This window comes from Syngnathus floridae, chromosome 7 (genome assembly GCF_059516105.1).
Source record: "Syngnathus floridae isolate MCC-2025c chromosome 7, RoL_Sflo_1.0, whole genome shotgun sequence".
In the NCBI taxonomy this organism is placed as follows: domain Eukaryota; kingdom Metazoa; phylum Chordata; class Actinopteri; order Syngnathiformes; family Syngnathidae; genus Syngnathus; species Syngnathus floridae.
The window spans coordinates 10,318,069-10,332,645 of NC_142419.1; the positions used below are offsets into that span (position 1 = coordinate 10,318,069).

At 39.0% G+C, this 14,577-nt stretch overlaps 1 protein-coding gene across 2 annotated transcripts in view; it reads left to right on the forward strand.

Annotated features, from left to right (window-relative positions):
- Positions 1 to 14,577, forward strand: part of pitpnm3 (PITPNM family member 3) — a 48,384-nt gene that overhangs the window by 2,728 nt on the left and 31,079 nt on the right. For both annotated transcript variants that reach the window (XM_088381449.1, XM_088381450.1), the window contains exon 3: positions 5,182 to 5,277. In XM_088381449.1, coding sequence (XP_088237575.1) covers positions 5,182 to 5,277 — 96 coding nt within the window. The remainder of the gene's footprint in view (positions 1 to 5,181; positions 5,278 to 14,577) is intronic.

Here is a 14,577-nt window from a genome sequence, read left to right on the forward strand (position 1 = left end):
TTCAAATTATGCTTTTAAGACATGATTATGGTATCAACCTTATGGGTTTGATGGCAAGGTTAGGGCTTTAAGATTTATACAGGGTGGGGGTTTTAAAATAGACGTCCAAGACAAGGTTGGGGCTTTACTAGTTTTTTTTAAATGTTTGATTTATTTTATTTGTTTTTGAGCAGGTCATAACATCATTTTTTTCTGACAATTGTGCAAAGCATTCATGTCAAACAAATGTGGAAAAAAATGAAGAAGAATGACCATGGCAAAGGGAAAAGAAAAATACATCACTATTTGCAACAGCTCCTCAAAACAGGAGTGGGAAGAAGAAAATCATATTATATCCTACCCCATTTCTATTATACGCTTTCCTCATGATTAGGTTACGCCAATGCACATCCAACTGGTATAAATAACATTAAGAAAATTGATGTGTTTTACGTGTAGTTACTATCAAAATGATTTAAAATAGTATATTCCAGCAGTAATTACATGCCAACAGTAGTAATAGAAAAAATTACATAGCAAGCACATACCAACAATGCTAAGAAAGAGCCAGTGACTGAGCAAATAATACTAAGCCTCGCCCTCCTTGTAAGGAGCCCAGACCATATGTTTATAAGATTCTTTAAAGCTATGGTGTTGCTTGTAGTGTTGGTCCAGTCTGCTTCAGTTTTAGCTCACCTACAGATGCACAAAACCTTTTCTTGGTACTACCAAACTTTGGCATTGCAAAATTTCCAAAGCCTTGCACGCTAAGTCCAAAAAACTAAATCTGTACATTATTTTTTAGTGTTTTGTTAAAGGCTGTAAATAGGTATAGAATTTCACAAGGTCATGAATCTTGAGTAGGTCTGATTAAATAAACAAATTATTAGTATGTGCTAGAACCTTTTACATAATGACTAAAGGATTTAAGGAACACTGATAATTATTTACCCATATTTGCATACAATACAGTAGATGATATAAGAAACAAAATACTATTCAAACAGCATCATTTATTCACGATTGAGAGAGACTTGGAAAATGTTGTCCTTATATGTGTTCTGTGGGGATTACACGACATCTTGTCAATTATGAATTATTATCAATTATTACTCTTTGAATGTTTTTCGTGGTGTTTTTTCCAACCATTTCCACCAAATTCCAAAGACTGCAGTCATCAATTTTTCTCCCCCCGCCCCCACATAAGGGGAGTTTTTGACAATTCTCTGCACGTCAAAATTCTTAATCTCATCATGTACTGTTGGAGAAGAGATACCAAGGTCTTTGGAGAAGGCTTTATACACTTTGGAGGTCTTGTATTTGGGAATCGTAGCACGTGTGATATCCTCAAACAGCTCCTTTGTTTTCACTATTGTGTCAAAGGAAAGGGGGATAACAGGTGGCATTTTAAAACTTGAAAGGCATCAGTTGTTGGTTTATTCCTGTCACATGGGCACAGACAATTTAGAATAACCAATTCTCATTTGTTATCTACCAAAGGAGAGTCACAATGTGTTGCCATACTGATTTGTAGGAAAGGGTGCCAATACCAGTGACAACACACTTTGAGTTTTCAATTTTTTCCTCCCAATATTTATCGTTTTGAATAGTTTTCATTTACTCTTTAATCAAAAAATTCTTAATAGGAAATATATTTTTTCTCTTGATTATTTTTTTTCTGAAAGTCCTGCATTATGTACTTTAACTTAATGAGTGCCAATAATGGTGAGCACGACATCATTTCACCCACCGGCGGCGCATGTAATTAAAACGTGCTTTTAGCGGGTCTCTCAAGACAAAATAGACATTCTTATCCGTTTTAGTGACCGATCAGCACTACATATCCTCTCCTCAGGCCATATTTCCTTTATTCAGCCAATATGTCTGCCAGCAGCAAACAATATTAGGTTTTCTTTCCAATTTGCTCACAGTCATCTTTGTCATCGGTGCAGCTCGTCCTCCCTCTCACATCCACTTAATAGTGTGAGTTATAGCCCCCCAGAGCATTTTATATTTTTCGTATTAAATGAAAGACCATCACTCTGGAAGTTTGCCTTTTTATTCGTCTCCCAGTTGAATAAATGGGCATGGACTTGTTGTTCTGTTATGCGGCTGGCTAAAAATAGCAACGCCTATAAATCCCCGTCTGTGTTCTGAATGCTAACGTGCCACTTCCGCAAGACATTGCTTATTATTAGCTACACATATAGTATATATAGATATACAGGTACGTTGCGTCGTATGATATTGGCCTGTTTAACAGGCAGCCGGCATTCAGCTCATGCATTCCACCTGTGAGCTTTGCTGCATTGTGTTTGAGCACACGTAACGACCTTAATTGAAACATAATGGATGATTGTCATGGCGAGGCCGCGCTGTCTGTTTCAGGTCAAGGCGACGGCAGGGAAGCGGCGCCCTGGCGATGGCTGTTTTCTTGATCGTTGGATGGTGGGATGGATCGAGTTAATCGGGTTAATGGGTGGATTCAGATGTTTGGATGGATAGATGACTGTGGAATGGATGGATGATTTTTTTTGTGACGATTGTATATGGATTAGTTGGATGAATGCAACTCATGGTGGTATGCATTGATGAGTGGGCAGGTAAATGGATGGCTTTAGATGGGTGAACCGGTTATAGATGCAGGTGAGTGGCTACATGGATTGGTTGGATGGAGGGGTGGATTTATGGTTGGATCCATCGATGTGTTGTTGGGTGAATGGATGGACAGATGTTTGGTTAGGCAGGTAGACGCTGGGACGGATAGATTGGCTTTGTGAGGTGTGCTGATTGAATGGATGGATGTTGAGTAGGTGGAAAGGTAGGTGGGTGGTATATGGATGGATGATGGCTGGATGCTAAAATGGATTGATGGGTGAGCGGGTTGATGGTGGATGAAGGGAAAAGGTGCTCAGTGGCGTGAGGCTTTTCACCGCCTTCCAGCCGACTGATGCGAAACCAATCTGCGAGTCTTATGTGAAGAATAAATTAGCGGACGCATTGTTTTGTATTCCCAATTGATTGGATCAGAGAACCCACATTTCTTTGTTCCCAGCTCTTGAGAAAATTGTGCATAAACAACCTTAAATGGCAAGAGTATTATTGTTACTCTATTTTACCCATTTTGCTCAGCAGCTTACGTAGTTGTGCTTCTTATTACTTAGTCGGAGTCAAACAATACACGGTTTAAGAGGGGACAGACGGAGAGAGAGAGTTGGGGATAAACAAAGAGGACCAAAAAAGAACCATGATGGCAAACAAGGAGTGAAGGAAGCAAAAATCTACAGCAACACCTGTTGGAAACAAGTCAGGGACGGACAAAGAGAAATGTAACACAAGCAGCACCTACAAAGTCAACAACTAAAAAAAAGACACCTGTTGGTTCTAGTTGAGGAATCTGTGAATAAACCACATGAAAAGAGAACCAAAAGCATAACATGAGAACCAAGACATGTTGCTTTGGAGAGCCTTACATAAACGAGGAAGAAAAATAAGAGAACACAAAGCTACAAGTTTGTGACCTTCACAGTGTTCTAGTGTGAACAAGCTATTGAAAGTGACAGCCGCGGTGGATAAAGACATAATCAAAACACAAACGCGCTAACACAACCCAACTGTAGGCTATTTGCAACAAGGTAAATTCAGCAGATGAGCACAAAGAGTGACGTTGTCCGTTGCTGCAGTAGTGAGGACGGTTGGCATCCAGTGTAATTGCCTTCTAGTGCGTGCCAGTATGTGCTTGTGTTATCGTGTGTGTCTGTGTGTGATAATGTCCGCCACTCATATGACACTTTTGGAGGGCAAATTAATGCAGTGTCCACCTCTCATCGACTGCAGCAATTGATTGTGCCGCGATGCGTTTTGATTAAATTGGAGCCCGAGCTATTAATAGCAAGTTTGGGCGGCTCACCAGTCAACTCCGTCCATCGTCTACGGTTGAATTTAAAAAATTGGCTAGTAGACTTTAAGTCTCCTGTGTTTTCTTCAGAGGCCTCCCTCAAGTCCTTTTGGCTTTATTTGACTCCTCCCGATGTACTCTTTTAAGAGGAAGAAGGGAACAGTCCCATGTGTAATCATGCTGAGTCATGCTACACCCCAGACATGATTATTCAGAAATTCAGTGTTAAAGGAAAATGGGTTTTGTTAAAATAAGGTCAAACCTGAATTTTATTTGTAATATCATTATAAAAAAAAAAAGTATTTAAAGGGAAGTTAAAGGGGAAACATTTCAATTGAATAGGACTATTGTATTTTGAGGAATATATTGGAATTATACAAGATCTGCCACATTATTCAGCGTTTAATTCCCATTTCTCCATGAACTACTTTACATGTCCCTCATTTTGTGAAACCAGCCGAGTATTGAATGTTTGGTGCGGCTATCTTTTCATTTGAAAGCTGAATGAGTTCCAGGCATCAATTGAAATGTTTGCATGCATCCAGTGCACACAAATGCCGCAGGCAATCAATAAAATACACCCACCGTGTGTTATTTTTGGACACTTGTGACCCCTTCATAACAAATGATGTTACGTGTAGTTTGGCATTTGTTTTTTCCAAGCTTTTCGCACACAAATGGTGAAAAAAAGAAACGTCACGACAGCTGGTGCTGAATATTGATTTGATTTCATTCATTTCCAACCCAAATACATTTTATTGATCCCACTTGTAATCCGCATTCAAAGTTAGCCATCTTCTCAGGCATCCCGTTCCGATGATATAATTTATAATAAAACTATTTATGGAACTCAAAACACTTGTATGTCAACCCACTTTTACTATTGAAATGAATGGGAAAGCCATTAATCCGCTCGGTGTTTTTAAATATACAAACAAAGCATGATATAATATGGTATTTTATTAAAAATGCAATACCATTAGAGAATATTAAGAATTAAATAGTTTTTGCATCATGATTTTAAATGTCAGTGCCCATTGACATTGTACCACTTGTTATGTGTGTGGCTTGGCCACCTGAGGGTTGTATAAATATGGACATACAAAATGCATGAAGAAGACTTTTACCTCTAAGTGACTGCAGTACAATTTATCATTTTTCACATAGGACTAAGAATACAGTGATCCCTTGTTTATTGTGGGAGATGCGTTTCAGAACCACCTGTAATAAAACCCCTGTGTTGCTGCACCATTTTTGTTCAAATATCCATTGCTCAAAATGTGTGTGTTTGTGTGAACACAAAGGTTCGTCACGGAAGCACAGCGCCACCCACTGGTGTCTGCAGAATATCGCGCAAGAATCTGTGGACAGCTCGGATGAAGAATTTTTCGACGCCCGAGGTTGGTGTTACACTTATTTCCTGATGTTGCCTTTAGCTTTGTCAAATATGTGCCAAAAACGATATAGTAGTAATTAAAGCCCAATACAATACATAGCAGTGTGCAAAATCTAGCAGGGAGCAGGTGACCTCCGGCATCCACTTGAGTCGGGGGCATCCAAACCCAGTCGATTACAAGGCATCAAGTATTGAAGAGGTTGGAAGTTGGAAACAAACATGATTGATTCAAATATCAATGCCACAAAGAGAAGCTGTGCGGTCGCAGTTAGACATGCATTCAGTCAGTGATGCTGAAAATCTGAGCAAGGACACACAAGGTTGTTTCTGCAACTTTAAAATGTGATGCAGCATTTATTTTCCACACAATATAAGGGAAAAAAATGAAGTTACAAACCACTTTGATGTTCTTATGCTTGACTTTGATTTGCTGCCATGTCTGTTTCATGGTACAGCCACCACATCGTTTCTATAAAATATTCATGAATCTATTCATCACTAATCAATCATAAAATGACTTCACTTTAAATTGGCCACAAATTCAATTGATTTGAATGAATCGCTCGTTATTGGAAAACCTTAACTCACAGACTAAACTAACATCTTGAAGATATTTTTTTTTATAATTTTGACTTCTCCAATGTTCAGCATGTGGAAAAAATGCATTGACACAGTCAGCAATTTCCTGCCAGCATTCTTCTCTTGCCTTATTTGCAGAAACATTGTAACGTTTTGCAGTTAGAATTTTTTTTATATTCTTTGTAACCCTCCATGATCGCAATTTGCTCCTCCTGAGTGAAATATGCGGTCCTTGAACGGTCCATTTGTTTTGTTTAATGACGCTCCAAACGCCCCCTTTTATGTGAATGTGCACAAAGCCTGGGGATGAAAGCCTGTCTTAACAAAGCTACCATCGTTGTACCGATTTTCTCAGATTGTGGTTTTAGGCCTTCTTGATCGAGATTACGCAATAAAAACCTGGCTTTGTTGAACTTCCTTTGTAGTATACTCCTCGGACTTGAACTTTTTCTGGCCAGTAATTAAAACAAAAAAAGTATCCCTGTGTGCACATTTATCGACAGCTTTGCTAATAAACAAAAACAAAGCTAATGACATCAGTGGCATGGTTAGTAATTAAGTGCAGCGCACCACAGAGAAGGAGGATTTGCTCGGCCAATAATGAAGCGGCGCTTACGCCAGCTGGAAGCAGGGAGATGCCATCCACATGGGATATTTATCCTTCCGATGGGACATGAGTGCACCTGGAGGGTAATTGACACTGTTAAAGTAAGACATTAATTAAAGGAGTAGATTGGAATGGATCAGTTAGGATAAACTTGAAAACTTGAGTGATTATACTCAATAAAATGGCTTGTGTATTCCCTTGACTTGAATCAATAGTAGAACGTAAAGTGTTATTATTAAAAGCTGTGGATAGGGATCGCCATATATATTTTTATCCCAACACAAAAATGATTTTTGGAACATTATTGGCATTTAAAATTGTTTTAAATAAATATATAAAAGCTATGTATAGGGATCGCCACATATATTTTTTCCCAACACAAAATATTTTTTGGAACATTATTGGCATTTAAATATTTTTTTAATAAATATATAAAAATTCCATCCATTTATTATCTGAACCGCTTTATCTTCACAAGAGTCTCAGATTTGCTGTGTTCTTTTGAGATTAAAATTAGTGTTATACAAGTCATTATTTTATAACTTGTCATTTTTCTTGATAACAAAGTAGTACAATTAGAATTAAGTCTCATAGTTCATATGTTATATTATGAGACTGGATTCTTGTAAAAAGATTTAAAAAAAAAAAAAATAGATACATGTTCTTTAAAAAATAGATGTATATTGTAAAGGGTGACCTTTTGGACTGAAAACCGATTATAAATGTCCTGAATATACACGAAGATGGGGAAGAGTTTTTCTATTGTGAACTGTGAAACCATCATGTCAGGGCAGAGATGCCGCATGTCAACAAGGACGTTTAAACGCTCCGATGCTTTTCATGTTTTGAGACACTTTAATGCATTTAGCCCGTAGCTACAAAACTGATCAAAGCCAAGCTCAATATAGTGTGAAAAGCTTTGTGCTCCCAGGATAATGAATGCACTCATGCGTCGTTTCCTCAAGTGAAGATTGTCATCATAAAATCTTAACTATACAGACAATGTTTTGAGTCTTATTAATATTCGTGGCTGTCCAACAAGTGTTTACAGATGCACAGCTTTCTCATATGCATATGTTCAAAACAATTTAGTGCTCTTTAAATGCTCTCTTAATCAGGGTCAAAGAGTGGCAGTCTATATGTTTATTCAGTGCTCTTTCAGTAATCTTTCAAAGATAAATCTATTAATATAGAGGATTTAAAAAAAAGCATATTTTTAAGAGTTGATTTTCTTGGGTGGGCGTTAAAATCTCGTGACAATTAAAATAGTTATTTCTTTCCCCAATTTTTTTCATTTAGAGAAAAGGAGGTGAAGTCATGATGGTATGAGGTTAGTCTTTTATTTTATTTTCTAGTTTTTTCTAATTCCTAGTTTTTCTAGTCTGTAATATTACAGCAATTAGGAATTTTTGGGGAAAAAAATCTCGTAGGAGAATAGTCATAAGAAGATTTTTTTTTTAATCCTATGAGAAGTTCTATTTATTCAGTATGAGAAGTCCTTACACTGACATTCCCCTGTGGCCCCTGCACATGCACACACACACACAGAAACACTCATACCAACATTCTCCCTTCCATCTCACTATCAGGAATATTGAAAAAAGGGGCTTTATTGTGTCAACATGTGAGAACTCAAATGAAAAACACCAAACAATAACCTAGCAAATATGAAGCCGGATAATAGCAAATGAGTAGTGATTCCTCAAAGACTGCAAGGGAAGCGCAGTATCTCTTCATAACCAAACTATGGTGCTGTACGCCAAGCACAATGATGCGAATTAAAATCCTTAACAATTTCATGGTATCCTCTTCAGTATATGCATCAAATTTGGAAAGAAGGGGACAACATTTTTAGGGCAAGTTTGTCTTTGTTGCTCAGCGAAACAGCCCCTACTGGCTGAATTGATTTGTTTTCAAAGGACTTGCGGAAATTGACATAATTGACTCTACAATGGCAGCTTTAAACCAAATTGGCTGCCGTCATTTTTGTATTTGCTTCTTGAAACCTTTTTGTTTGTTTGCTCATGATGAACCCTCTGAAATTTCTTGTTGTGCAGTCAACTGGCCTCAGGAGCTGCCTTTATTTTTAAAAGGACACCAGAAAATTGCCAACATGACTTAAAATGGATGCTTCAATCCAAAGTAGCTGCCTTGTTATCTTTACAGACATGAGCATGGTGCATGTAACACTAAACAATGTTAACACTGCATTGTACGACCATTTACGGTAAACACATACAGTAAACACATGCTCACATCTAAACATCATTTCCATGCGACAGATTTCCTTTCACGCTCCGTCTGTCAATTTGCGTCATTATGCAAATGGACGCCATCTAATTCGGATTAACAATGTCAAGGACTCGCACTGATAGACAATGTGGCGATTGAATTGGCAGCCTCGGTGGCGATTGAATTGGCAGCCCCGGGGGCCCTGCGGTGGCAGCTCGTCAACATAAAAAATTTCAGAACGACTCAGCAACATATAGTGAGGAATGGGTTGTGCAGTTACGCGTAAATGAAACACCTCTTAAGCGATTCTATACTGCACAGGAAGACTTGAGTGCAAAATCTATTAGAGCACACAACAGGAATGAGCTGACGCCTCACTGTGTTAGGACAAATATTGAAAATTACATCTCACTGAGCCACTGATGAAGATAAGATGCTGCTGGCGGCTGCGTGAAGCTATGAAAGAAGACAATACACACCAGAGTCAGACAACTCAATGCGAGCGACCGATCTGAAAGTGCATCGTGCCTTGGTCGATTTTATTCTGAGGCCAAATGAATCACATCCGCACGACAGTTTTTGAGGGAAATTCAACACTGAAAACCATTTTCAAAAATTTGGCAGACATGTCTTGTACCAACCAAATAGTCTCTTGAAACTAAAACGAAAAATGCACAGCAAGTCTTCCATTTTGATTCAAAGTGGCCATTTTGGAATTCTTTTGGCTGTTTTAAGCAGCCCTTGGAAGGGAAACTTCCAGATTTTGTTTGATTGACGTCAAATTTGATCCACAAAAGTCGTAATAGTTTACGATTTTTATATATTTTTCACCAGTTTCACTAATAACATGAAATTTGGTAGGTATGTCTATTATGATTAGGTGTACAAAAACATCTAGCAAAGCCATGCCTGAAAAGATTTTGGTTTTTTGATGACTTTGGCCATTTCTGACGGTCCTTCAGAGATGAAGCATTCCATGACCTAGAGCTTTTGTCAGATTACTATCAACCGAATTTGAGCCACATATTCTGACGGAGAGGCAAAACATGTTATTGTATGTGGGTAAAGTATAAGAGCAATGCTTTCTAACTCGCAATAAAACACTAAACAAATAATAATTCAGTTCACAAATTTGTGGAAAAGTCATCTCTCAAAGTCAATTTAACTTAATGTGATTTTTTTTATCCATATCTATAATAGGTAGACTTTTTAAAAAACAGTATTGAAATCATGCTGGAAAATACACAGGAGGGAAGTCAGTCATTGTTGGGGATTTTGATTGAACCACATATACTAGACAGATAGATGACAGTAAAGAATGACTAATTGCAGTTTTTGTTTTTGTGCGTGGGCTAACCATGGCAGTGAAACATGATGACTCCACACAATAATTCAGCTCGTGATTTTTATACGTACCACCAAAGCCAGTTTTATTTGGAAACACAAAATCTGGTCGGCAAAACACCTCAAGGAGCTGTGTCTGAAAACACGCATGCCATTTTGCGTTGAAGTGGCCATTTCAATACCATGTGGGCCATTTCCATGGCTCCTTGAAAAACAAATGGCTCATTTAATCTGATTGCTATTAAATGCTAACCAGGTGTCCTGGACAGATGTGGGCACAAATTGCAAGGGATTTTTTTTTTTTTTGCTTGCTGAGTATGGCAGGTAAGTTTGATTTGTTACTATAAAACATGAAACTCCAATCACCCTAGCCTCACATGGTTTTGCTGTGCAGAGATTTATTGGTGCTCCTCAATGGCAGCAGATGTCTGATGTGGCAATTTCTTTCAAATTCACATACTCGCATTATGTTCTGTGTCAGGTATAGGCCTACCTCTCAACTTTAAGTTTGCTCATCTGACAAAACAAAACAAACTGTCCAAAGGTCGCTTACAGTAGCTAGAATATAACATAACATGTTAATGACATGTTAAAGCATAAAAGATCGGAGGATAGCTAAAGTTTCGTCTTTCCCTTCTGTCTTCCATCTTGCTCTTATGTTTGATTAGATCATTCGAGGGAGACACTCAGTCAATAGAGATGTAATGTATTTGTTTTCTTGCTCATAATATTGGAAGGTTAGCCAAGAGCCTTTTTCTGCAGGCGTTGGCAGACAACACATTTGTACGCCATGTACTTTCTCCAATTTGAACACGGAAAGAGAGTCATCAAAAATGTCTGACAGTCCTTGTAGGAATAGTGTTTGTCAAGAGACTTTCATCTCTGCTATTGTCACTCCTTTTACGTCACTCCTCTCAGGACGACGGTCACATCGAAAGACAATTTTTTCTCACATTTGTTAGATCTACTTTGTGACAGCATTGTAAATCTGTGAATAGAAAAAGAGGATCATTGGTGAATGTGTTTCTGAGCTCCTGCATACTTCAACACCTTTGGGATTTATTTGCAGCTCAAGGTGTCTTTGCTTGTTTTTTCTGAGAGTGAGGTTGAATGGCGGGATGTTGTTTCTTTATTGGATTTAATTGAGGAAGTTGGTTCGTGACACCTACCGGTAAATCATTTCAGAGTGGCAAGTCCATTATGCACACCAAGTTCAGGATATGACTTTGTAGAGGTGTGTTAGTTTACTTTTTGTGATGCCAGCAAAAAGACTTTGCAGTTTCAGGTTGGAAATCTGTATAGGAGACTTGGTTCCAATCCACTTGGGTAAATTACTTCGAAATTCCTCAATGTACGAGCCCTGCAATTCACCCACAACAGCCACTTTAGACCAAAGTGCCCAACTTCTTCTGCCTTTCGGGAAAGGGGTTTTGAGATGTTTCTGTGCCTCCTGTTGTGATAGGCCTGTCCACCCAATTTAGTGTCAGTCTGTGAAACTGGTATTGGGGGCTTATTCTTTGAGTCAAGATCTGACCTTGTGGAGCTGGCCTATTAGAATTTTGAGATTTATGGCAGGTCATCTAGCCTTGCCGCTATGCTCTGTGTTGACTTTTCAAACAGCGCTTCTTCTGCTCATGACATATACTGGCTTTGAGGGCTGAATTTTCAAATACACAGAGAATTGTCATTGTTGTATATATTCAATTTAGCATTATCCATCTGTGGTTTAAATTTGGTTCCAAAAGAATAAAATCTATAATAAAAATTCACGTTTGATTAATCTCTGGAAATGGCGTAAATGATAACATTTCCACGTTCAATCAAAATGGAGGCTCACCCAGCCATATCATGCATGGCTTCTGAAGCCTTTTTTTGTAGGTCTGCTTGTGAAAGATATACCAAATAATGCAAAAATAATATGAAAATATGGTTATAAATAAAAAATAATTCCAGCTCCCTAGTGGCCAACAAAAATCGCTGAGGCAAGGCCTTTATTTTTTAGGAGACGCTAGCTGCTGTCATGTTGGGAGTCTAGCAAAGCCATTGGAATACTGTTTTTATGGCCGCCATAAGTGTAGCGGAGTTGTCAAAGCACCCCTTTATCTGCGTAATGACAGTTCGACTACATCATGGCTATCACGGCTCCATCAATGAGGACGTTACATCATTGAAATGACCCTACCCAGGGGGCCCACTCAAGAGGATCTCGATGCTAGTGTACTGTGAAATCACTCAAAAATAATTCCAGAATAAAGAGATGCTATTGTGTACAGTTGTGTACAGGCCAGTTTTAGATCCTGTAATGACAATGCGTTTTTATTTGTCAGTCTTAGTGAAGAACTGTATAAATTTATCTATTAGCAAGTTTTGGGGGGCAAATCTATCTTTCGTGATTTGCTAAGACACTTATTACCTGAGAACAGTCAAGGTGATGTGTAATGCATTGAGGAAATGAGAGTGTTCTGCCGTCTTGTCATTTCTCTGTAACCTTCACACATTAGGGGAAAGTCCTCCTATCTCATTTGACTGTGCGTCATCGGATGTCGATCGAGGCCAAAACAAAAGCTATCACATAATTGCAACTCGTAGCCGTAAGATGAGATTCAAGTATTTCTGGAAATTCATTTAACAATCCAGCTCTGTCCCCCGTGCCCATTCACTGTGCACTGTCAACTTGAAGGATGTCTTGAATATCTTTTATTTTTTTGGCCAATCCTTGGAGGCAGTGTGCTCCTAACATGCAGGGCAAGTCCCTGACTTTCCTCCTTGCTCCTCACAGCCACTTCAAAGCACTTTACTGTTTTGCCTTTCATTCCAAGGCTACTGTCAGCCTCCTTGGAATGTAAAGAAATAAAATAGCCTCCAACAGCAGTTTCATCGATCATGCGATCATTTGTCGGGGTCATTCATGACGGAACACACTAGAAAGTGTCAAGGGCCTGTCTCCAGAAATGAACAGACAGTGTGCTATTATGGTGAAAGAGGCGATTTTTGACCAATTCTAAGAGGTGGTACTTTACCCAACCCCCCTACTCCAATGGGATCTGTTTGCCAAACTGAAAAGGAAGACACTTTTGGAGGACAAATGAAGGCAAAAGCAGGAACGTCTCAAGGACCCATGCCCAAAATTGGAAATTTGTGTGTGTGTATACATATATGATACACATGGAATGGAGTCCGTTAGTCTCGGCAACCTGTATCAATACCTTGCCAGTGTTTTCCTTTTCTACTTTAAACTTGTGTTTTGTCCTGTTTATTATTTGGTTGAAGTGCATCAATGACCTTGGCTGTCCTTGTCCACATGTAAGGGCAAAGTGCCTTAATTTGTATAAAACCACAGGTAGATCAAGGTAGTATTTTACTTTCATCCATCCATCCATCTTCTATACCGCTTGTCCCCACGGGGGTCGCGGGATTGTGCTTTCAGTTAAGTGTTATTATTCTGAGTTGAGAACTTGGCTCGCGTTCTATTTTCTTTCTGTCTCTACATTTGCGGAATCTTGGCACAAAACTCATTGGGTTCAAATTAATTCCAGGCACTGCCAAATCGTCCATCTACCAGGCCTCCAGAGACCACACAAACAAGTTTATATCGATTAAAGTCGGCACAATGGACAAAAATCCATCATTTAATCCATCATGTAGATCCCAAACTCTGTTGGCAGCCAGATTGAGACACAGGAGGAGTCCATATTGTGGATGTACTCCAATTTCGCCCCTGTCAGAAGATTGAATGAAGTGCATTTACTTTGCATTCCCCCATCGAGCAAACGCTGATCCGATATCTAGTGACAAACGGTGACCATTTGAGCCTCTGTTGCGTGATCCGAACAGAGAGCTCCTCGGCGTCCGTGGGAGGAAGAGTGAGAAATGAAAGAATCTGTCATTTTCTGCCCCCCATTTTATGACTCATCCGGAGTGAGCCGACGAAAACACTGACCACTCGAACTGGCTTCGCTTGTACTTGTGCCGTAAGCCTCACAAGTGTCCAATAGACTTTAGGCAATCATTGGCCGTGACAGCCTCACACCTTGCGTTGCAGCTGTTTTTTTTTAGCCGCCACCACAGGGGGCGCTTTCCATTTAGGCTCCTACACGAATACAATGGGACCAGCTAAAACTGGAATCAGGGATATTAGGCCATTATAGACTGCAAACATTTTCATTTCGCAATGTAGGATGTGGGCAGAGGTGTTGATAACACATACATTTCAAATATGAATCACAACAACCATTTTATTTTATGGACGGGAAAATATTTTTGCTTTCCTGTGAATCACTGAACTAGCACTGTGAAACATTATTTCTGGGAATTGCTGGAAATTTCTGTTTCATGGAATCCACCAGCTAATGTCACACAAGGTCCTTTGAATTGCCTTTCCCAGTTTTTATTTGCTACTTTTTTTGAACACACTGCTGTTATTCTCGAGAAAGCCGCAGAGAGAGTAAATATGACAAAAGATCGACATGGTAATGCATCCGATTACTATGCTACAGACAACCAACATCAAATGAAACATACCACAAGGTCCAGTTATCCGAT